Genomic DNA, 24,495 nt, shown 5'->3' on the forward strand with positions numbered 1-24,495 from the left:
CAAACGAGAGAGGAGACAGAGAGGGGTTGAGGAGGAGGAGGAGGAGGAGGAAGACCGAGCATCGCCGTGGCAACGGGCGGGGCGGGGCGCGCCGGTGCGGCTGACCTGCGTGATGACGGCGTCCAGGCCCCCCTGGCCCCAGGCGTAGTCCCCCGGGTTCGAGTGCAGCATGCCCGTCCTGGGACAGAGCCAAAGCAACAGCCCCGAATGAGACCCCGCCCGTAACACAGAGCAACAGCGCTAACGGACACCGAAAATGACCAATCGCAAAACAACGACCATAAAGTACCATGACAACGGGGGCGACCCAGGTCCTCCAGAGTTGGCGAACAGACCAGCCAAAAACTGCTGTACTATCCTGCAGGGAAGGAAGGGGTTTGGGGGGGGGGGGGGGGAGGCAGGGAGAAGAGAACATTCAGATTACTACCATAGAAACCATCCCGTTGCAGTAAAACCCGGCCAATCACGGAGGTATTCCCCACATTTCAATTTAATGACCAAAGATCACAAAACACGTATCAAATCCAAGATCATCAAGTCGACGGCCAAAATACGTTCACGGTGCCCATTCACGAAGTTCACGATTTGCTTTAGCTTCTCTATGTGCAGACAGGCGAATGATTATTACGTGAAAAGGCGCCGGGTTTGGAGACGGATCGGAGAGGCGCTCCGACACCGGAACGTGAAAAAGCACGCCTCTTCCTCGGCCGTCTGGCGAAGCGCATCACAGCGAGAGCGCCGGCGTTTGTTCCGGAAGGTGCTCTCCCCCCCCAGCGAGGCGGTTTGGCCCCGAGGAGCCCAATCCGCGTTTCGCCGTCGAGACTCGCTTCGCACTCTGCCCCGGGGAGCGAGCTCCACTTTCGAGGGGAAAGACCCCAGGCTACGCGAAGTACAACAAACCTACCGACAATCCAAGTACTAAAAAAATAAATAAATAAATAAAGCTAACATCTCAGTTAACTGGGCGCCACCCACTTCCTCAGAACTGCATTGGATGTATCTGGTGATAGCCAACACAATTCACGGTATGGGAAAGGGGTTATATTATAACTGCTTTTGTTTAGGCGATGCTCCATGCTGTGGTTTACGTTGCCTTTAATCTGCTAAAAGGAGCCTCAGAAGCCCAGTGAGAACGGGGTTCGGGCCTGGCTCCTGGCTGGTTCGGCGCTTTTTGGGGGTTCAGGGGCCTGATTTGTGCCCAGTTTTCCTTCTGCTCTTTGAAGAGCGTCTTTGTGAGAGCTCTCTGTACGTAAAGAGTTGTGCAAAACAAAACTGATTTGAAAAGGCACCCACTGCTGTATGAGGTGAAAAAGAAAGAGGGAGAGAGGGAGAGAGAGAGAGAGAGAGAGGATGGACAGAAGACCCCTCTCACCCTTCCACTGCAGGCGACCGGTCGGGCCGGCTGGTGCCCCGGGACCGGTACCTCCTCTGGCTGTGGAGGCGAGGGGGGCGTCCCGGCCCCCAGTGCTCCGCCCCGCCGAGCGGGGACCCCTGGGGGCCCCCCGAGCCGCCCCCGACGGGCCCCCCCCCCGCCGTCCCGCCCCCGGAGACCCGGGGGTCCGAGTCCAGGCCGTCCGGGTCGGCGGCGAAGGGCGGCGAGCGCTCCACGAACAGCAGGTGCCAGAGCTGGGGAGGGACAAAGGAGGGACGGGGGGAACCAATCAGAACAGGCCCCAAAGAGGAAGCGGCCAATCACGGTCCCGCACAGCCGCGAGCAAAAGCAGGGACAGCACGGCGACACGACCGTGTAACACCACGCCAGTTCATCACTGGCGCCGCTCCTAAACAGAAGCATATTTACATTCTCTCGCTCGCCCACGCACTGCAGAACAGGCTAACTAGTAGCGTAGCGCGGAATTGGAGATCTGAGGGTGCTGACGGTTCACGCAACAACTAGGCGTGAAATCGGTTGGCCTTTTCAGACGTTTAAAACCGTTCGTTCGTTCGTTCATACAATAAAAACATAATGTATATCAAAAACAGTTGGTGCAGCTCTTTTAAGTAATTCACACCACATACAGACAGATTTTGTGTGTGAAAGGTCCAGAACCACCCCCCCCCCCCCCCCCAATAGGCTGTACAGGAGAAACCAGAGGCTTTTATCACCAACGTGACGGTTTAATGATTTATCTTCCAGACACTATCTGCTTGGGCAGAAGACGTTCACAATGAGACCGTTTTCCCTTCCTCTTCGCCGGGCCTTGCAGACGCGCACGCGACCAGCGGCGCTAACCGCGGCTAAGCTAAGCGAAGTCTTAGGAGGCTGATCGACCGCATCCACGATGTCTCCCTTCGTTTCTGGGACCGAGAGCCGTTAGCCAGCAGACGAGCCGTTAGCCAGCAGTACTCACAAGCCCCAACAGTAGCCTTAAACAGAACTGAAGAATAACATTATTTCCCCATGGGGGAATTTCCAGAAAGTTCCTCAATGACTAGTAATTGCTACTGGTTTCACTTTCAACACATCACGAATTCAACAATTTGGCAGGAGTGCCTTGATACGAGACAGAGGACAAACCTCATATCCAGAAAATACAGTTCTGGTCTTTAACGTCAGAGCCCCTGCGATAGGACGGGGATCCTGGGCGAGGCGTCTCCTCCCGGCTTGAGTCAACGGCTATTTTTAGGCTCTGACGAGAGGCCCCTCTTTTTCTAATAGCTGCAATAAGTGTAAACTTACCCTTAACCGTGGTGCCAATTCATCTGCGGCAGCTTCGGCCGAGGGCGATTAATATAGTCTTGTAAACGCACGGCGGACGGTCCCTGGGAACAGACTTCTGAGAGACTTTCCACGGCTAAAGTTTCCTTCCATGTCCGCGGCATTCCCCAGCGCAGGCGAGCCAGCAACCGCGCTTCGGGGCGCCAGAACAAGGCTTTTCCAACATCCAGGCCCATTACCGATGTTTCCACGGAGCCGTCCAGACACACGAACGCTGGGGGAACTTCCAGAACCTCCCTCCGCGTTTTTAAATCTGGCGCTCCCTACCACTAGTACTACAAGCAAGTAAGCTCTAAAAACAGGGGACAATAGGCTGATGAATTCTTTTTTTTTTTAACCTCCTGCTATATTCAATTGAATATTGGTGTGGAGGCGGTATTCCCAGTAACATGAAGTAAAAGCTGCTCATAATATAGATGTTATATTACCACAAAGATGTCGATTTTTTAAATTCTCCCTTGGGGAGTGAATCTGGCTTATGGCAAATTCAAAAACAAACAAAAAATAGACGGGCAATAAACACCCCCCCCCCCCCAACCCCCCACCAGTGGGGGAGTAAGCAGTATGCCCCGCTCAGCCTTGGTAAAGGCTAGACCTTGTTCTCAGCCATAGGAGCACCCTGGGGACATCTGGCCTTATTCCTGAGTGACTTTTATTTTGCTAACCGAACCTCCTCGGGGCACGTACGCCCCCCTCACGCACGCAGGCCCGGTGATGCAATCCACAGTCCGTTATTCTGCATCTGCTTCCAGTCTGTTCCTTTACTGTCTAGGGTGAAGCTTTTTCCTTTGGTTGTTAAAGCTTATGGAGTTGAGCTAAAAGAACACAGCAAAAAAAGTCTCTTAAAAAATGCTAATCGCCGTCTCATAGAGGATACGGTCTTACAGACCCATTTTAGCCCCCTCACCTCCCAGTAAACTGCTCGGACACCTTCATCTAAAAAAACGAGTGCCGATATGTGCATCCCCTGTTCTCTGACGGTCATTTGGAAAGTAACGGGACGGAGGAATGTTCCTTTCACAGACACCAGACACCGACAGAGTAAGAACACAAGCGAGAAAGATGAGGGTGAGAGTGGAGATGGACGAGATATCAATGCATGTGGGGGGGGACAGGTGGGTTGAAAAGTGCCACAGAACCGGAAGAGAGGGGGAGGGGGGGTGGTGGCGAACGGGAGAGGTGTAGGGTGTAGGCGGGAGGGGGGCGCAGCACCTCGGCAAACTGTGTGGCTACGTCATCGTTAATCCCCGCGGCTCCACCCTCCAGCAGACTGCGGGAGGAGAGAGCACAGGGCGACAAGAACAAAAAGAAGCCATTTTAAAATCGGTCACGTTTTACGCATCTCACAAAAAACAGCAAAGATGATTCACTCGCTCAAAATAACAACGGGCCGTAAAAGAGAGGGAGGCAACCATTGCATAAACAGTGAAGGGTTAAGCGCTAATCAGCTCCATAACGGCATTGACAGGGGAGGAGAAGAAGAAAAAGAAAATCTGAATTCGAATTAAAATCTCACCTGGAATCCTCTGTCACTTCCTCTATGAACCCCGACTCGCATCTGGGGCAAATGTACTCCTGAAAGCACACAGCAGACAGTGCACTTCACAGTCAAGCGTGCAAGTGTGAAAACCCCATACTGTGAGCTGGGGGGAGTCATTCGGGGTCAAACCAGCTGTCAGTGAGAGTAGGCCAAACGCTCGTTTCCACATAAGAAGGGGGGGGGGGGGGAAATGTAGCCTAGTAGGTGTGCTTCTAGATCAGTTTTCAAAATGGGCCTTACAATAACATTACATTCATTTAATAATTAATAATAATGTCACCAGAATGTAGACTACTGTACAATTGGGCCCATGTCACAGAACACTAACATTATTAGGTAACTTAATGTGAGGGTGTTGGACAAGCAAGGATTAACTAAAAAAATAATGTTAATTTTCTGAATCCAGCGGTTCCAACAGTCAATGCCCTTGTTAAGATGTTCAGCACTCTGAATACTGAACACAAGCGATATTGCGTGCTAGAACCCCTCACTTAACCTACATGTAAAATATATGTTATGTGATTTAATTTAATAATTATTATTGAAAATTTGAATTATCAATAAAATCGCCAAATTCATTGATAGGTCAGTCTACAGTGCACTGGTAGAATCAACCAACAAGGTAAAACAAGCTATATATCAGGTTTTTAAGATTAAATGATTGAATTTAATACAAAGCAGTCAATTAGATTAATTAATCAAAATCATGCATTATTTACTGAATGCAGACTCACTACTTCTAAATTACAAAACAGAAGACATAATACAAAAGAGAGGGGTGGGGGGAGGTAAGCCAGACCTTGCCAATGTGTTACCCACAGGATGAAACGAAACCAGCTAAAGACACACAACCAAGAAACCACCACCAAAATAAAAATAGAAAAACTCTTCTTCTCCAAGGCTCCAAAACCACACGCAACACAACTTTTTACTGTGGCCATTAAACAATATTATATTGTATCAAATTCACTGTCCATATCTGACAAGAGTCATTCTCTTAACTGACCCAAGCACTTGGTAATACTTGTGATGCTGAAATGTAGACCCAATTAATGTATTGTAATACCTTAATACTAGCTTGTCATGGGACAAAATATAACAGACTAGGTGTCATTTGCTAAACACAACTGTTGTATCGTGACATCGTCTGATAATAGCAGTCAGGATCCTAAGTGATCATTTGGAATCGTGAAAGTAATAATTAGAGGTAGATTCACTGACTGGCTGTTTCTCTAATTGCTCTGCACGTGCAATGCGTGACTTGGAAAACAAGCCCCTCACAACTGTAGCAGTAAGGCAGATGCATCCACTCATACACCAGACCAACATTTAAACTAAACCCCGTGGTTACTGTGCACACAATCCGGCAGTGGCGTATATTAGCTACCGACAAACAGCCAGGATCTTGCACATAAAAATGCCGTGCACACATAGCTGACTGACAACGTTTCGCACGGATCCAAGTTAAGGTTACTGGCACACCGTGGTTGATAGTGGAAAAAATAATTAGTCAACAGTCACCTGCCTAACTTACAGTCGGACAGAGAGACGTTCGGACATCTGGCCTGGCCATATCTCGCAATGACGGCGTTGTGCGTCCTATGTACATGACTAGTTTTGTAGCTAGCGAGCTACGTTATTCCAGGTTCAGATTTGACGTCCATAGAGTGCGCTTTCATATTAGAGGAAAAAAGGACGTAGGAGTGCTTGGACGTCTCGAAGCTTCGACTGACAGGGTGGCGAGAAGTACAAACTCTTCCTGCTAAGTTGCGCTGCGCTTGATAGCATTAGCTAACTTAGCGACCCAGACTACCACAAATGCCTAACGTTAGACCAACAACAGCGTTTGATTCCGGGATCATACATTCCAAATAACAACACAAATCAAGAAACACTCTTGTCTGATAATGGTGTGTGTGCATACTATGCGATACCATGAACCTGCTCATTTATGTAAGGTACGCTATATTTCTTTCTCCTGACAAATAATATGCAGGACACCGTCACCTAACACTTATTTCAGCGTTCACGTCAAAGGCCTGTAAACAAACGCTGGTGCATTGGCCTGCCATGGCCTCGAAACGTCTGCGGCAGTCCCCGGACCGACAGAGGACAGACACATTGAGAGAATACAAATGGCATGGACAGACTCACCGGGAGTTTAGGGTTGACTTCACCTTTACAACAGTGACAGAAGAAGCGATGCTGTGGAACCGCCGCAGCCTCCGCCATCTTCCACACAAACACTGACGTCGCCCCCTCCCCCTCTGCTCACGGAAGGAGGCGGTGCGCAGCTGAATTACACGCATGCGCAGATTCTGTCTATTTTTGGACATCGGGGACACGAGGGGCGGAAGTAGCGATCATATTTTTGAGAGTAATCAAAACCGTGTACAAATGAATTTCTTTTTTTGTTGAAAGGGGTCATGTCAATCAATCAATAAATCCAATTTTATTTATATAGCGTATTTCACACTAGCAATAGGCTTCACAGACAACCCTCGCCTAAACCCCCCACAGGAGCCGGCCTAAAGCAACCGTGGCAAGGAAAAACTTCCGGTGGCAGATTGGCTCAAGGGGGAAACCCGTCCTCCTCTGGTCGGGTCAGGGTGCAGATTGGCGCCCAACGTGGCCAGTCAATTAATGTTTACATCGTTCAAATTGCGGCTCAGATGATGGGAGAGGCCGGGTGGCGGTGGTGGGGAGCAGCAGGCGGCTGACGGAAGTGGGCAGGGTGGAGGCGGCGACGAAAGAGGGGCTGGACTGCAGTGGTGGGGGAGTCCAGACGACAGCACTCTCGAAATTGGGGGCGAAAAGCCCCGCCAGCAGTGTGGAGAAGAAAGTCAAAATGGCTATTCGGCACAAGCTGGAGACTCTTTAACGAGGCAGCAGGGCATTACAGTAATCTAGCCAAAACGTAACAAAAGTGTGGATCAATTTTTCTGCATCCTCCACTCACAGGAAATGCCTGATTTTAGCTATGTTACATAACTGAAAGAAAGCAATTATGGATATGTTTTTATATGTGTGTCAAAGGTTAAATCAGGATCGATGGCAACACCAAAGTCTTTAACAGCCATATTTGCTTCAGTCAAACAACCATCATAGTTTTGGGTATGAGTAGGCATTTTCTTCCTTAGTATTTTGGGACCTAAAACCATTTGGTCTTATGCCAGTTCAGTAGCAGAAAATTAGAAAGCTTCCAAACCTTGATATCTACAATACAGGCCTCTAACCGTGCCTGGTGTCTATCCAGTAGAATTTCACGATCTATTGTATCAAAACCTGCACTCAGGTCGAGGGGTACAAGAACCGACAGAGAGTTATGGTCAGCTGAAAATAGTAAATCATTAGTAACCTTGATAAGTGTTGTTTCTGTGCTGTGGTATGGTCTAACCCCTAATTGGAATATTTCAAGGATACCATTAGAGCTAAGGTATGCACTGAGTTGCTTAGCAACAGTTTTCTCCAATAATTTCAATAAAAATGGAAGGTTTGAAATAGGTCTATGGTTTTCCATTACGTCAAGTTCTAGATTTGGTTTCTTCAGTAATGGCTTAATAATTGCCACTTTTAGTGACTCAGGCACATACAGCTGGATTGAATGCCTTGATTTCAAACGTAATAAGGAAATTATAGGATAGTACAGGGTTATGAGGTGCAACGGTAAGATTTACAACATTGATGCCATGGGGCAGGACTAAATCTAAGGTATGGCTGCAGTAGTGTGTAGGCTTACAAACATTCTGTACAGAACCAATACAGTCAATAATGGAGGCAAAAGCTGTTCCTAGGGGATCACCGTGTTTATACACATGTATGTTGCAAATTTTATTTAAAAAAGCCAAGGTGGCCTGTAAACAGACACGAGAGAAAAAAATGCACGCCACTCTATCTATCATTCAAGAATGGATTTTGAAATTTGATTCTGGCTCTACAGTTGTAAAAGGCCTACAGCCAACCAACAACAGTAGCTGAAATGACGTGAGTTGAGTCATATATAGTCAAGGTACGTTGCTAACCAAATACTTCAAAGACCACTCCTTTATATCTAATTATCTCACTACGGGGAAATTGTGTGGGCGATTAGTACTGTTGCTCACACACATATCTTGGACTTGGCCACCATTAATAAATTTGTATGGCATTAATCCAGACAGGTGAATGAACTTATCTGAATTTGCACACTATGACCTCTGGACTTAAACATTTCCACAAGCGATCTCTGAAAAATGAACAAAATCAGCAAAAATAAATGTAAAAAAACAACAAACAGCAAATGCAAAAAATGTTTCCCACAAGAACAAGTGATGATATTTATATTTGTGGGGTACAAAAGGCTGCCTTTTGGCTAAGAAACAAGCTTAAGCCTTTAAGCATATTAAAATCTCCTTGAGATGGACAATTTTATTTGCGTACTTGCTAGTTTTGCAGAACAACTGCAGAAATGTATCTTATTCACAGCATTGGCCTGACCCAGACTGAGGCTGTGCCCAGCTTGCTTAATTTGGATAGTTAACTTTTTTTGTACAAATTATTTTTTAAAATGCTGTGTTGTGCTCTCTCTTGCTTTCTGTGAGCCAGTTGAGGTGCTACATGAAACCAAAAGTAGTCAAACAAGAAGTCCCTTCTTCCCTTTTGATGATAATAATGACGATGGTACAGATTACACTTCTTTTTAAGCATCTCAGTTGGTCATTAAATGCATTGTTCGATTTAGCTCCGCAAATTACGATGTCGGGCCACAGGCAGTCGAAGACAGAGTAATTTGATTCGTTGATGACCTATGAGCACATGAGAGCTACATGACATCACGTCTGACGCTGAAGAACCTTTGATGATGCAAAATTCACTAATTTAGCAGCACTTCCTCCCTGGTCAGGTAAATATTGTTTGCAATGCACCATGTTTTAAACAAATTCCTCCATTTTTAAGCTGTCTCTTACAATAAAGTGTGACATCATGGATTGGGACAACATGCACTGACTGAGCAGACAGAATCGTGGGGAAATGTATGACATTTGAATTAATTTATTAAAACAGAAATTGCAATACTGAAGACGACAACAAACAGCAGAAAAAACAACAATACAACAGAAATTACAAGTGCAGCAACCGTGAAGTTATTCTGGCATTCGACAAAGTAGTGTAAATATGGCATTCTCGTTTACAATTACAAAACAACTGGTTAGTTCACTAACGTTACAGCAACGTAGGTCACAAATAATTAAACAACTCGGCTTTAGTTCAATGCAAGATGGCACCTCGGGTCCGTTTCTCCCATTTCCAACCATCCAACTGTCCAATAACCGGTTTAATAATCACACTCAATCGACGGACACATTTTTCAAAGAGAATTAACTTTACAGAAAACACCACCGATTTCCCCTTCCGGTAAATTCCGTCAACAGAAAACTAAAGAATTGTTTCCCACCCCCCTGCTTTTTTTTATGACACAATTCATCCATAATTGTTGTAGTATACGGCCTGTTTTTTTTCCATTTTAGATGCCTTTATTTGGTCTCTCTATTAAAACCACCTTAGTTACCTCCAGACCAACAGCCTGCTTCTTCCTCACGTTGATTAAGCCCCGCCCTCTCTCAAAGCATACTGGCTTGGCCACCAGGTATAAGTGACCCACCAACCCCTCGCGGTGTTATGTTGATGCCCCAAGCTCCGCCCCCCTGCGGCCCGGTCCCACCCTATCGGGCCCCGGTAAAGGCGCTCTGGGCCGCGGTGGCGGTGGCGTTGGCCGCGGCCTGCCGCACCGCCTGATTGGCCATCACCTCCGTGGCGAACTCGGCCTGCGCCTTCTGGAAGCTGGCGTCGGTCTGCCTGTACAGGGAGTGGACCTGCAGGGTGACGGCAGAGAGATGAAGAGGAAAGGAGGATGTTAGTGTGGCCGTGTAGAACAGGGAGTGGCGTCAGCCGTGCCCAAACTTTTCTGGAAAGTTCTGGTGTAGAGTATTCTTCCAACCTATCACCAAAACGCCCAATTCGACACTGGTTGAGCGTTACCAATCTGCATCGCTAACCTGTCCCCCTCTCCCCTCTCCCCCCTCCCCCGCCAGCCATTCAGGCTTAGCTCCGCCCCCCTCCAGCCGTTCAGGCTTAGCTCCGCCCCCCCCCCCCCCCCGCCTCCTGTCAATCTACCTTCTTGAGCATGACCACGCCCATGACGGCCTGGCCGGTGAAGAGCACGGCGTTGAGCATCATGATCACTCCGACAGGCACGCTGGTCTTCAGCGTGGCCAGGCTCACGATCCACCCGCTGGCGAGCGGCGAGAAGGGAGAGAGGGAGGGGGAGGGGGAGGGGGAGAGAGGAGGAGAAGTGTCTCAGACCCGCAGTTCAGAGATGGACACTCGGCGCACGAGCTCTGTTCTAGCCCCGCCCCCCGCCGTACCTGAACCCCCAGCCAGGAATCCCGATGGTCATCATGACGTAGAGGACCACTTGCGCGAAGAAGATGAAGAAAAAGGCAAAGAAGTTGAAGGAACTGTCACTCCTACAAAGAGGAACAGAGGATGGTTCTTTAAAAAAAAATTTTTTTTTAAAAAGCTCCAGCAATACAGTGTAATATATGATTTTGCAACTGCTTCAGTGGATAAACAGAAAAACCCGAGGTATTGCATAACTAATTATCATTCAAGTACAATGCATGTGCTGACACAACACTGTACGCAGAACAAGGATATCACAACAATAAAACGAAAGACTGCTTTGAGGACCACAGTACAGAGCTTCCATTTTTCAGGACAGCATTACTTGGCGTAGAACCAATCAGGAAAGCGTTTCAACGTCAGAAACGGAACACTATTTTAAAGCAGCCTTGTCTGGCAGCAGCAAGTGCAGTACATGAAATGCGACTCCAATATTACGCCATTTCGTTACTCCGGATGAGAGCCCCCCCCCCTCCCCCATTTACAGCACAAAATGGCGCGGACCTGAAGGCTTTGTACACAGGCCTGTACCAACAGACGAAGGAGCAGGGGGTGAAGAGGAGGACCCAGAGGATGGCGAGGCCCAGCCCCACGCCGCCGACCGGGTCCACGCAGAAGAGCGCCAGGCAGGAGATCAGGTTGAAGAGCAGGGTAGATGCCGAGACTGGGGGGGGCGGGGGGCGGGGGGGGGGGGGGGGGGGGGGAGGGGGCAGGGGGAGGGGGCAGGAAGGGGGGGGAATGGGCATTGAGGAAGAGGCCGGAGGTAAGCAGCGTTGAGAGGTGGTTAATGCACTACACTTGTTCCCTAGCCTGCTTCTGCTACCTGTATCCAGCTATCTGAACAGAAATGAGTCACACCCGTCTTCATCAATAATAATATGAATAAAAACAACAATTACAAACTGGAAACAGTTATGCTTTCACACTGCCCACTAAAGTGGAAATAGTTAGGATTGAGCTACTAGTGTCAAAAGAATTTTAATTAATACCGTCTCGCTTGGTAATTTTACTAGCTTGTACTGGAAATGTATGTCAGCTGTCGCCAAGGGATCCATATTAACAAGGTAACATCTGCAGTTCTGGTGTTGGCCTCCGTCATAGGACAGGACTGCCAAGCTGGCGCTACAAACAGACCCGCCACATTGGTGGAAAAGTGCGCCCATCACCGGAGCTCCACATATGATTGGACGGCGGGTTCTCGGACGGAGTCAGCTGCCAGGCCGAACGTCGGCTTCGTGGTTTTACGTGCCCGCGGGGGGCTGATGGCACTGTGTACGCAGACAGACAGCAGACGGACACTCACAGATCCAGAAGTAGTACATGATCTTGACGGTGTGCTGGAAGCTTTGGCTGATCTCCAGGTCGATGTCCTGGTAAAAGCAGGGTCCCACGGGACAGAAGGAGGGCAGGGGGGGCCAGTTGTTCTGACGTGCTGCGAGCGGGAGGGACCGTTAAAAAAAAACGGAAATGCGCCAGAACGTACGCGTGCATCAGGATGTGAACACGAACATTACCGACGGCTCTCTCGCTCTCCTCCTCCCTCTAACCCAGTGGTCTCCAGTGGACCCTGGTCCTGGAGAGCTACAGGGTCTGCTGGTTTTTGTTTTCACCTTAAAATCAGCACCCAACTGATACCCAAGACACCAGGTGAGTTGAGTTAACTGTGTAATCAACTGCTCTAATTGATTCATGAATTGCAGAGTCACTATGAGAACCAGCAGACCCTGTAGCTCTCCAGGACCAGGGTTGGAGACCACTGCTCTAACCGAACAGCCAGAGCTCAAGATTAATGAAGAGTCTACTCCTTCCTACTGACCCCGCCCCCTGTCACTCAAAAGCTCCTGCACCCCAGAGGGTGGAAATCCTTCCCCCCCTGCTCCAACCATTGGCCCCATCCCCTGTCACTCACAAGCTCCCGCCCCCAGAGCGTGGGAGTCCAGCTCTCTCTCCCGCCTCTCCAGCTCCCGGGCCTTCCTCTCCAGCTCCTCCTGCTTCTTCAGCAGCTCCGCCGTGGTGGCGGTCACGGGGGACGGCTGCAACCAAGGGGTCAGAGGTCACGAGCGCCACACAGGCTCAGCGACAGTCACCACGGCGACGGTAATGGCGCAATCGAATGCAACTTCCTCAAAAACCAACAGTAAACGCTATTAAAGCACAACTCCTGCAGCTTCACAGCCAACAGTGTTCAATATGGTTATCGATTATGCTCTTATTGCTATGTACAACGAACACCATGACTAGTGTCTTACTGGGAAGAGTACCTGTGTGCTGTAGGAGCCATAGTTTTTGGGCTCGGTGGGGGTGGTCCTCCTGGGCGGGGTTTGGGCGGGAACAGGGGCTGCAGAGGGGGAGGTGGCCTCGTAGGGAGGCGGGGGCTGCGGAGACACAGGCAAGCAAACACAGTCAGCAACCTATTCATTCTTCCACCAGGCAGCCAATACCAGCGTTCCCCTAACGCTTTATTTTAATGCAAGTTCTGCCGTGTTTGCAGTGTCCTAGTTTTTCCAGAGGTGTATGCACATCTGTCATTTTGTGCAGAGGACTGGCAAAAATATATATATCATCAGAAAAGCAGAACAGGGTGGCAGCATGCTACTGTTTAGAATTCCAAGTGATTTATTCAACTGTATGCATTAGCAGTGACAGCTGCTGTCACTACTCGGGCATTAAGCTGAATAAATCACTCAGGAGTGCAAAAGCTGAGTGCCGGGATTTTCTTCTTTTGTACTTTCAGTATCCTGCTACAAGCTGAGCGGAGACGTTTGCTGTGTACGCAAATTCGCTGCGCAGCAGTTCGTTTCGCACGTACAGATCTATAGGAGCGCCGCCGGTCAAGAACAGAACGCAGACGAATGGAGACGAAGGTGACGCAAAACTGTAGAACCTTACGAATCAATGTGGCTTTTGGAAGTCTGTGACCGTTACCGAGCCCAATCAACTGGAATGTAGCAACATTCCGTCCAGGACTCCGCACTTGCAAGCTCGCACATAGGCGCCAAATCGTCCTGAGACTCCTACATACGAGCACGCACTTGACTGCCGGCTAACGCTCGCACTTGTCCGTCGGCTAAAGCATGCCATGCGCCTTACCCCGGTCTTGTTGTCGAAGGGATTATAGAGGTCCAGGGTGGCGTACCCTGTGTTACTGCTGTGTTGTGTCACCGCAGGGTCCTGGTGCGTGTAGTAGTTAAAAAAAGAACAGCGATAAAAAACACGGTAACGCCCAACATCTCACAAAAAAGTTAACATCAAACACAGAAAACTACTTGGAGAATGCGAGCAGTGCATACATACACACACGTACAGGGGTAGCATCACATGAGCAGCGGAAGGCTTGTCATTAAAGCAACATATTCCAGATTCCTTTTATGCGTTGATAGAAACATTCTATTAGTTTGATATCGACCACAGTTTTAGTATTTTAACAACACGTGCAAAATATACAACAGGGGTCTTCGGTGTGTGTAGCATAAAGCATCATGATTCGTAAACATGTCCGTAATATTGCTTTAAAAAAAGAAAATTCACCTGAAATGGGTTGGAGTCGTCGTTCGGTTCCGGGAAACTGGTGTACTGCGACATAATGAATTCCGCCTGTTCGGTGTCCAGACAACCAATACCAACAGGGACACTGTATTAATAGCTAGCTTGTTAACGGCTCCTTTCTATCGGATATTTTGTTGCCAGCCAACTGGGCCTGTTTGGTGTAGATAAAAAGCTGCCTAGTGAGATGTATTTTGATATTATGACTACGCGTATCGATCGGTAGTGTAATATTCTGGTCTATCTACTTGCTTATGGGCGATTACCTTGCCACGGAATGTATCTTCCAAGCGAAATACACAACAGCTAGACGTTAGCGCACTCGCTCATTTATGATTAAAAAAAATATCCGGGCTGTGTTCTGATTTACGCGGTACCTGTCTAGACAGCTGGCTAGTTAGTTTTAAAAGTAAGTAACTGCCATCAACGTGCTATTATTTTATCATAAACTAACTCGTTAGCGAAAGCCAGTTGATATTCAACCCAAATACTTTATAAAGCCAGCTTGCTAGCCAGCTCCAACCAAGCCAGTCGCGCCAGCTGATAAGCTATGCGGCGATTTTACTAAGCAGCCAGCTACATCTGCAGTACGACAATAGCCAGCCAGGTAATGCTCAGGAAACAATATTTATTAATCTGAAACTAGTTATTTATATGGATGTATATTATACAGAACAGAATTATTTATATTACGTGTCTCTTTAGCTTTCTCAACGGTTATAGCACTATAAAATCGATAACCGACGTAGCTAACGCTATCTAAGCAACAAGCTATTTCAATAAGGATTGCAGCTAGCATAACGAGCCCGCCAGCTATTTGGAGCAGATCGTAGCTTCTACTTCGCCAGATGTAAATCTAGCATTCTTAATTGTTCCCGTTATTCTTCTTCAGAATCCGTGGGGCGTATTCTTCTTTCCTGGCAGGCTTTCTTCGTTTTCGTTTTGTTTCTGCTGCACAAAACGCAGGATCCCGGAAGCTCTATCATGTGACTGCGGCGACAGGCGTGTAAAAAGCACGTGGGGTTAAAAAAAAAAAAAAAAAAGATAAAGGGGCGTTTCTGTGCGCTGACAGCCGTACGTTGCCATAAAAAATAGAACATTCTCGCACAGCGAAAAATATCACACTATCGCCAAATTGTTACACTCAAGCGATGAATAAATGTAAAAATAAAAATAATTTAAACCATTGACCAACTGACATTTCAATAATTTTGGTGTTTGTGTGCATTGTTTTCGGAATTTAGTTTAATTATAAAACATGCAGGGCAGTGAAAATCTATTTTGAAGTTAAAAAATGTTTTGTTTAACTCCTGCAAAAGCGAGTTAATGGATGGATGAATGGTAGATCTAGCAAGGCTACGAAACCACACGCACTTGTCTCAGGAGATCGATAGAGGGCGCACAATCACCACAGATTCCGAGAAGGAATATTGACCTATTTTCAGTTTTTGATCATCTGTGCATTCTTTGTAATTTGCATATTCATACGGCCCGTATGGACTATTGACTAGTCTTTGACCTATGTGTGTGTGTGTGCGTTTGATGATGGTTGTATATATTTTTCTGACTGCTTACGCTATTTTTGTACATCTGACCCGGATGTTAATAGTACTTCTACTGTTGCTTTTTATGTTTGCTTTTCTAATTGCTTAGCTTCCTGAACTTCTCGCTTTCCTTTAAAGTATATTAAAATGGAAAAATGAACTTTTTTTAAATAGCAGATAGTGTTCACGGTAGTTCTGAAGTACACATACAAGGTCTATGTGGGGATTTTAAGCTAAAGTTCACATCAGTCCATTTTGGTGGCTATGTTATAAACCCTGTTTTTACCCCTGGCGCTTGACTGAACGCAGCAGTTTCTACAGGGTGGTGAAGTGTGAGTTATCCTTCTGAACGTTACATTTTTTTCGTGTGCATGGCTGGATTTTACTGTCTGCCACCAGGTGGGAGCAGAGACGTGGTTTGCTACATTTCTCCCCATTTCTCCCATATTATATACTCTAAGATTCCTCCTCATTGGAAGGCCTTTATGATTGAAGATACGATGCCAGAATGCTACAGGTGGAAGACAAATGGAGAGTTCACATTTTCAGGAAAATCTTTTCTCGTGTTCATTCTCACTATCTTCTTGCCTGTTCTTTTTTTCAGCAAACATTATGACTGTATCTTGCTCCACAAATGTTTTGTTCCTACAGATATGTGCGTTGGGGTTCAGTCCTGGTCAGGGCTGCATGGGGGCTAGAGCCTATCCCAGCATGCACGGGGGCGAGGGGCAGGAATAGGTCCCGGACAGGTCAGCAATTCCCTCTGTGCCTCTTATAATATGCATTTTCCTAATTTCACTCCCATGTTAGTGCTGGATGGGTTCCCTGTGTCCAGGCAGCCTCAGTCTCTAGGCTCCATCCACTGTCCTTCCGAAGCGCATCTTGCCGCCAGTCAGAATCACCCTCTAATCTGATTGGTACCGCTTGACTCTTCAGGCCCCGCCCCCGTCACTCCACGCACAAACCTCATTGGTGGTATGACATCTCTTGGTGCAGCTCAACGCCTGTAATCCATAGCCCCCAAAATGAGTAAAGTAGCCTGCATGTTCCTAATATTCCCCTCGTTGCCTCTTAAATACTCCCTTACAGTTGTCATGGAGACGTGTTTAACTCCATGTTAGACGTACACCTAACTAATTGCAAGATAAAAAATGATATGTAAGATCACAGAAAAGGGAAATTGGAAACTGGTCATTTTTAAACTACAAGTGAAATAAAACCTATACATATTGTCAGTTCAACAAATCCTATCAAATTAAGCTTTCTATGTAGTGAAATTAGGTTTCATGTAGTGAAATTAGGAAAGTGAATATTATAAAAGATACACAGAAAGAATTTGGCACCCTGATCAGGGAGTGTTCCTGCCCCTTGCCCCGTGCATGCTGGGATAGGCGCCAGCCTCCTTGTGACCCTGACCAGGAATAAGTGGGTTAGATAATGGATGGATGAATGGATGGATGGATGGATGGACACAGAAGGAGATACAGGGAAAAGGGAGGGGAAGAGTGTGCACTAGGGCCAGGGCATGAAAAAGGAAAATGAAAACAAAGAAAAAATGAAGGGAGGGAGGAAGGGAAATAATGGACAGTAGAAGGGAGAGGGAGAGGCCAGGTCAGCTACATGGACAACTGACAGGGTGTGAATATTCATTAGGGTGTTTTCAGAATGCATTCAACCTCTCTTAAAGTGATATCAGTCCATGTCTATGATATGTGTGCAACCCTGTTTGTATACATTTCACTGCAAGAGTTTAATGAACACGCTGAAATTCCGATGTAGAAACAAGCTTCTTATGCGTTTTCAAATAATCTGTTGTTGCTAACTGAGGTGAGGCCCTTACAGTTTTTTACAGACTATTTCTTATGACCCCTCACATGTGCAATATATGCTAATTTTTTTGTTATTGGCTTGATAGACAGTCTTGTCTACTATGATTAAATGCTTACATTTTCACACATGCAGCATTCACACAACGGCACAAAAACATGATAATCTGCCTCTTTATTGCTATGCTGCAAACACAATACGTGGTACAAAAGGAATGCGGAATGCGGTTTATAAACAACACAAGATGGCAGTAGATAGATCACTAGTGTTAAAAAAACTCTAAAAGTGTAAAAATCAACTCAACAAGTTTATAAGAGTTGGTTTTACACTTACATATGTTTAATAAAGTACATACTGTCCAATAGGGGCAACGTGTACTTCATCAGTGTTAAAAATACACTCTCAGAGTTAACTTTACACTGAAGATTTCTCTGCATTGTATTCTGCTCCGTGTGGAGGGGCAAACTGACGTAGTGCAGAAAAGAACTGCAGGGATGGAGTGATAATTCTGTCTTTCAGTCTCGAACGTATACCCTGGTGCACACAACGTCACCAGCGCTCATCCTCTGCAACAAAACAAGACAAGACACGAGACCAAACCAACACATTGCTATCCGTCCAAACGTGAATGCATATATTTGTATCTGTAATACAAAATAATGAAATCGCAAAATGTACACACATGTACTCAACGTGCAGCATTTTGGAGACAGTTGTGGCACAACCACTGAGCTTGGACACACATTTACACAGACCACCAAGACTAGTACTAAAAGCACAAAAATATGACTAAATGCTGTAGTCACAGTGAAAAAGTGTAGCTAGTACCTATCATTCGAAACCAAGCCAATTAAAATACTGAAATATTTTTTTATATCTATCTATTTTATCTATATTTATATATTTTAGTGCTTAAATTAGTCTCAATTATTCCAGGAAGGATAATCTTGAATCCTGCAAGGTTGGCACATGCAAAGCCAATTCTGACACCTGGCTCCAAAAATAAACTTGTTTTTTTTTTGTCAAAACCCCATTCCACCTTATTGAAGTGAGTGACTGGATGGGAGCGAATCAGAGGGCAGATTTACCAGGACAAGCTCGCCGTCATTGGTCAGCTCCCGGGTCCATGCGGTCTTGGGCCCCTCCCCCCTCTGCAGAACTTGCTCACAGGTGATTTTGCAGTCAGTCTCCCAGCGAGGATAACTCTGGAAAAAAGAGAGGGAGGGAGATGGTGAGGTCTTTGCGTAATGTTACAGTTACGCACAGCTTGTCACTTTCACCACGTAACGTAACAAAATGTGATGGTTTGTAACAGGGCAGCAGTGTGGTATAATGGATAAGGAACTGGATTTAGGTCTTGTAGCCTGAAGGTTCGATTCCTGGGTGGAGCACTGCTGTTGTACCCTTGAGTAAGGTACTTAACCTGCATTGCTTCACTATACTGTATATACAGCTGTATAAATGCAATGTAAATGCTATGTAAAAGTTACTATAAATGTCTGCTAAATGCCTATGATGTAACGTAGTTTGACAGGTCCACAGACACTCTCAAAACAGATGTGCTAACCACAACAAATAACATATCATTTTTAACACAGCTTCTCACCTAGTTAAGGACAACGCATTTTGTGTTACTTTCAATAAAGCCTTGCCACATTGATTGTAACACATGAATTGTATATTTGTAACACAGAAGTAGGAACTCTGACACAGAACGTGTTGAAAGTCTGTTAAAAATGACGTGCGTTGTTTTTAAACACATCTGTGTCATAGTAGTAGTGACACAGAACGTGCGTAGGGTGTTAACGCATCGCTTCCGAGAGCGGAGTGGCATTCTCCTGCCGTCCACCACAGGCACAGATCACCACAGTCAAGTTCTCCCTTTGACACTGACACAGGCTGCCAAGCAGCGCAGGTTAGCATGGCGCGGGGCGCGGGTGGGGCGCTACCGTGCAGGACCGCCCGTCCACGGTGGCCTCGGCGAAGGGCTGCCCCACGGTGAAGGAGATGCGGGTGGTGCGGACGGAGGTGGAGGTCTGGATGGACAGGGTCTCCCCCTGCTGGCTGATCTCCACCGACGGCTTCGACGCGGCCGCCACGGCGATCTTCCTCAGCAGCACGTTCACTCCTGGGGGGCGGGGGGGGATGGGGGGTGTACAGTCAACATTGTGCTCTGACATCCGCATACAGAAGCACCCACTGTTACTGTGTGACTACATACCAAGGACACACGGCATGAGAAGAAGCTAAATATCTTCTCTGCTCTCTTTCTTATAGCAAATGGATATGTGTGTGTGTGTGTGTGTGTGTGTGTGTGTGTGTGTGCGTGTAAAAGAAAAAGAGGGGAAGTTGTTACCCCAGGGATTCAGTGATCTTCTATACCTACCGCTCAGAGAGAGAGAGAAAGGTATGGAAAGAGGAAAGGAAGGGAAAAAGGGAAAGAAAATAAAGTAATTGTAAAGAGAAATACACACACACATACACACGTATTTGTACACAGACACATGCACGCTCACAAACCGAAACACACACGCACAGACGTACACATTTTTTACATTTTTAAAAAACATTTTTAAAAAACATTTTTTCCGTTAATAATTTATGTCACTCTCCTCTATTAGCCTAACATTTTAGTGCTGTTCTTTGTAGTTCGTTTTTTAAATTCAGGATGAGCAGGGGTTCCTCATCTCCCTTTGAACCATACAGTACCTCTCTCTCTCTCGCCCTTATAAGCCCTTTTATCTCTTTTCCTTGATTTTTCACGAACTCCCCGTGAACGATCACATCAGCCTGCATTGCCTACAAAAATGTGACGTGTTCTCATCACCATCTTCAGCACCGCTACCCACCTAGCGCTTTCAGAAGCTCCTCGAAGTTCTCCGAAGTTTTCATTTTCCAGGTTCCGGAGAAGTCAGGGATTTTGCGTTCCATTTCTTACTAGTCTCCTAATGATATATGAATCAAAAGATGTTAGACAGTAGTCTGATTATTTCTCGGTAGCCGTTCCCAGACTTTTTCAGTTAATTTCTTTTTTTGCTCAGCTTGAACTTTCCGTCTCCTCACAAGTTTCCGACCGTTATCCTTGTGCAGTTTGGGCGAAATAATAATATTTTGCCTTCCCCCCTTCCACCTCAATGTTAGGCTTTTTATTGCGCCTTTATCTCCCTTTGTAGCCCTCTCTTGATGGGTTGCAGTGACCCTTATCCCGACTGTCTGCCTGACCACCGCAGATCGCTTGCTGCGAAAAAGAGATGGAGCAGCAGCCTACACTCACGAGCTGCAGAATTTGACGGCCAGCGACCCGCCCCGTCATTTTACAACCCCGCCCATTGGATTCATTTATTCCCAAACGTACGGCTGGAAACTCCACAATTCTGTTTACCTGAAGCCGCTATATTAACTAAGGACGTGCTTCATCATATTGGGTTCCAACAAACTGTACGGCCTAGCCGGTTTTGTCTAAACCGAATGTGTGCGTCCACGAGACTGATCTCTTAAATGTAATACGTTTTGAACCGCAAACTTTGAATTGCGACTATTGGCTCACAAGTACTAGCCAATGATAACGAATTTTGTCAAAATAAATAGAAAAGGTAAGCCCACAGCAGCCTATATCGCACAGTTGTGCATGTGTTCGTAGCGTCGTATATGAAGTTATTGACGGGTAAGCGTCAACAATGGCATACTTTGAATGCGGAGATTTTCCAGGGTCCGAACATAAGGGTGACGGTGTTCTCGTTGTTATTGCGAGGGCTTCCAGCTTTATACATATGGGCCATTGATCGAAGTACTGAACCACCGTTACTTCATTTCCATTTAATACAATCAATGTAAAAATAGGGGGTGCCCAAGGAACCACGCGGTGCCAGCCCAGCCAGGTTTGTTTGGCGGGCATGCATGGCCCATGCGCGTGAAACAAGAATATTTATTTATTTCAAATACTGGAAAGTTTTAGATCCGACGAAACAGACTGGCATATTAAGAGATGGGGAGGAAGAGGTAGTTTCACGTTGTAACTGCGCATAAAATCCCGTTCAAGTATAACCATGTATCAAGAAAGCACACAGCACTCAACATGTATGTAGTTTCCACATAGGCTATAATATCAGACGTGGTTGCATGCAAATCAGATACATGTGTCCCTGCATATTATGAATACCCTGCATAACTGCTAATAGCAAAGTTTAGCTTTTTTCAACCAGTCACACAGAGTTTAACACACCCTGGAGAAGCAAGTCTTCACATGTTCTTATTTGCCCAACAGATATCCTTTGTGAGTCTCTTATATCAAACCTGCAATCTCTCTAGCCTATACCTCCTTCTCCTCTTTCACTGTCTCCATGATATACTTTTGTTGGTTTGTCACTTTATTCACAATTGTTTAACATACGCTCTCTCTATTATCGTTATTGATTGATACATTGTTCTGTTATCGTTGTCATGAATTATGCTGGAGAGATAATCTGCCCTCATCAGACACTGCTGTAAACTGTGCTAAAACGGCGTGAAATTTTATTTAAACTTCAGCAATATGACATATTGCTTCAGGGATGTTTCTTATTGTATTGGGTCAGTGTCTTGTCTTGGCTCCCATCATGTTTGAAAAGCAGAAACTGCATGAAAGATGGTTTTATTGCCTTGTTTTGAGGGAAGAAGACTGAGAGATATCCCACAGTACTATAGCTTGCCAACGAGACTATTCCATTACAGATTGGCCAGATAGTGTATTCAAAAGGTATGAACAAAGAAAAATGTGGCAGCATAGAAATGTAAAGGTCATTTGTGCGTGTGTGTATGTTTGTGTGTGTGTGTGTGTGTGTCTGTGTGTGTGTGACAGACAAATCCACCCCACCCCACCTCTATTCCCTTTCTCCCTATCAGTTTCTGCAAACTCTTTTTCCCCCGCTGTGCTGAAGACAGACATTCCTTGAGTCCACTGTAGCAGGTAGGCAGAGAGAGAGAAAGTGAAGGAAAAAATGAAAAGAGGAGGAATGAGAAAGAGGAACGTGAGAAAGAGACAGTCAGTGACCACAAATGGGGTCATTTTTAAAAGTGTTGTGCTTCTGCCTGTGTAAATAGAGTACAAAGGGAGACAGGGAAAAAGCAGAAGCGTCAAAAGAGGCAGAAAACGACAGAGACGGAGAGGGCGGAGGAGGGAAGGGAGAAGGGGGAGGGGAAAAATCAGAATGGCGTCAGTTTTTCCAAATATTGCTTCTCCCAAGTCTCTCTCCGACTCTCTCTTTTTCCAAATTCCTGTTTCAACTTTATTTTCATAGCTTTCTTTTTTTTTTTTTTGTCAGCTCCACTCAGTGAGACTGGTTTGGTCACAATAAAATGTGAAGCGTTTCCTACCAGAGTGCATATGAGTCCAAATGGGACCATACGTACTCTGTGACTGGAAAGCTGGAAGTGTGAATCACACGCACATGCACAGACGCATACGCAGATGCACCTGCGCATACAGACACACGTACTCAGACGCGTGCACGCACCTGCGCATACAGGCACACATACTCACACCTGCACGGTCCATCATTTGTTGAAAGCTGTGTAGCAGTGTGCTTTGCAAACGTTTTATGTGCCAATGAAACGCTTTGAATTTTAATCCGATGACCCCCCCGCCAGACCACAGTCACCCCGGTCTGACCTCACTGTGGCCCAGAGGAGAAACCACGCACAATGAGCTGCAGAATGACAAGAACAATCAGAAACCGCATTTCCCATCATTCAGTTCCACCCTGCCTTTATTCAGCTTCTGTCAGCGCCTCCAATAAAACCAGCAGGCCTGTCCTTTCCCTTTCAAGTTCAAATTCAAATGCAAATGCAAATGCAGCAAACTGCGCTTCCTGTACTGATGTGGATCGTGCCTGAATGTGATTCACTTTCACCACCCCACAGCTTGGGAGGGGAAGAGGGAGCATGGAGAGAGAAAGAGAGGGAGAGAAAATACATTGTGTGTTGTTCTTCATTAAATTTTTCAACGCCTTAAGAAAAAACATGCAGTTGTTAGTTCATTCTATGGCTTGAGAGCTAGACAAGATGGAAAAATGGGGGGGGAGGGGGCAGTATTTTCATGTGATCATGTGTTACACCTAATCTCTCGAGTGCCCTTGTTTGGGTGTGTTCTCCAGTGGGTGTGTGTGCATTTTGAGGCCTAGTGAAAGTGTGTGTTTCCCGTGGCATGCACACGCAGATTACACGTAAATTCTCGAAACAGATGTGTGAACAACAACACGCTTGTCATTTTCTTTAAGCACACCTCCATGTCTTGTTATGGACACAACACATTTAGTGTTACTTTCAAGTCTGTGTTAAAAAGTATCTCTTTGTAACATATGAAATGTGTATTTGTAACACAAAAAGTGTTTTTACTTTGACACAGAATGTGTTGAAAGTAACACAAAAGTAGTAACTTTGACACGAAATGTGTTGAAAGTAACACAAAAGTAGTAACTTTGACACAAAATGTGTTGAAAGTAACGCAAAAGTAGTAACTTTGACACAAAATGTGTTGAAAGTAACACAAAAGTAGTAACTTTGACACAAAATGCGTTGAAAGTAACGCAAAAGTAGTAACTTTGACACAAAATGTGTTGAAAGTAACACAAAAGTAGTAACACAAACAGTGCGCTGGATGCTAACACAGCCTGTTTGAGAGGGTAGATTTAAATAAGCACGAGGCGGGGCGAGGGCACTCGGTGTCTGTTCCTGTATGAAATCAACGAGTTCTGAATTCTCAAGGATTATTTCCTCTCCTGCGGGGTAATCTCACTTCACAGGGATTAGTCATAACGTAACGGGGATTCCTGGCCCGTGCACGTGCGTGTGAGATCATTTGAGTGTGAGCGTGTCTGGGTGGCCGGGGAGGTGAGTTTTGGCCT

General features: G+C 46.2%; 3 protein-coding genes across 4 annotated transcripts in view; all 3 read right to left on the reverse strand.

The window, feature by feature from the left end:
* Positions 1 to 6,547, reverse strand: part of si:ch211-81a5.1 (E3 ubiquitin-protein ligase RNF115) — a 9,287-nt gene extending 2,740 nt beyond the window's left edge. Inside the window, exons 1-6 of the mRNA XM_035429590.1 lie at positions 6,414 to 6,547; positions 4,236 to 4,294; positions 3,932 to 3,989; positions 1,373 to 1,626; positions 290 to 358; positions 106 to 178 (exon numbers count right to left, since the gene is read on the reverse strand). Coding sequence (XP_035285481.1) covers positions 106 to 178; positions 290 to 358; positions 1,373 to 1,626; positions 3,932 to 3,989; positions 4,236 to 4,294; positions 6,414 to 6,491 — 591 coding nt within the window. The 5' untranslated portion in view covers positions 6,492 to 6,547. The remainder of the gene's footprint in view (positions 1 to 105; positions 179 to 289; positions 359 to 1,372; positions 1,627 to 3,931; positions 3,990 to 4,235; positions 4,295 to 6,413) is intronic.
* Positions 6,548 to 9,272: 2,725 nt separating this feature from the next.
* Positions 9,273 to 15,241, reverse strand: scamp3 (secretory carrier membrane protein 3). Of its 2 annotated transcripts, XM_035429588.1 has the most exons (9): positions 14,229 to 15,241; positions 13,791 to 13,871; positions 12,962 to 13,075; positions 12,610 to 12,733; positions 12,004 to 12,132; positions 11,205 to 11,364; positions 10,664 to 10,765; positions 10,413 to 10,530; positions 9,273 to 10,111 (listed from the first exon to the last, which is right to left on the reverse strand). In XM_035429588.1, the coding sequence occupies exons 1-9, from the start codon at positions 14,280 to 14,282 to the stop codon at positions 9,962 to 9,964; spliced, it is 1,032 nt and encodes a 343-aa protein (XP_035285479.1). In that variant the 5' UTR covers positions 14,283 to 15,241; the 3' UTR covers positions 9,273 to 9,961. The 2 variants fall into 2 exon arrangements, with proteins under 2 accessions (XP_035285479.1, XP_035285480.1); XM_035429589.1 differs by lacking the exon at positions 13,791 to 13,871.
* Positions 15,242 to 17,769: 2,528 nt separating this feature from the next.
* Positions 17,770 to 20,893, reverse strand: crabp2b (cellular retinoic acid binding protein 2, b). Its single transcript, XM_035429597.1, has 4 exons — positions 20,464 to 20,893; positions 19,564 to 19,742; positions 18,703 to 18,819; positions 17,770 to 18,180 (listed from the first exon to the last, which is right to left on the reverse strand). Exons 1-4 carry the CDS (start codon positions 20,543 to 20,545, stop codon positions 18,130 to 18,132), a joined length of 429 nt encoding a protein of 142 aa, XP_035285488.1. The 5' UTR covers positions 20,546 to 20,893; the 3' UTR covers positions 17,770 to 18,129.
* Positions 20,894 to 24,495: the final 3,602 nt, after the last annotated feature.

This window comes from Anguilla anguilla, chromosome 8 (assembly GCF_013347855.1).
Source record: "Anguilla anguilla isolate fAngAng1 chromosome 8, fAngAng1.pri, whole genome shotgun sequence".
NCBI lineage: Eukaryota > Metazoa > Chordata > Actinopteri > Anguilliformes > Anguillidae > Anguilla > Anguilla anguilla.

Excerpts from the sequence above, each read along its gene's own strand:
- scamp3 (XM_035429588.1), bottom strand. The coding sequence starts at position 14,282 with ATGTCGCAGTACACCAGTTTCCCGGAACCGAACGACGACTCCAACCCA. Across the intron at positions 12,133-12,609 it reads CGCTCTGGGGGCGGGAGCTT|CACGTCAGAACAACTGGCCC; the intron begins GTGAGTGACAGG and ends TCCCGCTCGCAG. Across the intron at positions 10,112-10,412 it reads GCGTGGTCATGCTCAAGAAG|GTCCACTCCCTGTACAGGCA; the intron begins GTAGATTGACAG and ends GTCACCCTGCAG.
- crabp2b (XM_035429597.1), bottom strand. The coding sequence starts at position 20,545 with ATGGAACGCAAAATCCCTGACTTCTCCGGAACCTGGAAAATGAAAACT. Across the intron at positions 19,743-20,463 it reads GGAGCTTCTGAAAGCGCTAG|GAGTGAACGTGCTGCTGAGG; the intron begins GTGGGTAGCGGT and ends CCCGCCCCCCAG. Across the intron at positions 18,820-19,563 it reads TGGACGGGCGGTCCTGCACG|AGTTATCCTCGCTGGGAGAC; the intron begins GTAGCGCCCCAC and ends TCTTTTTTCCAG.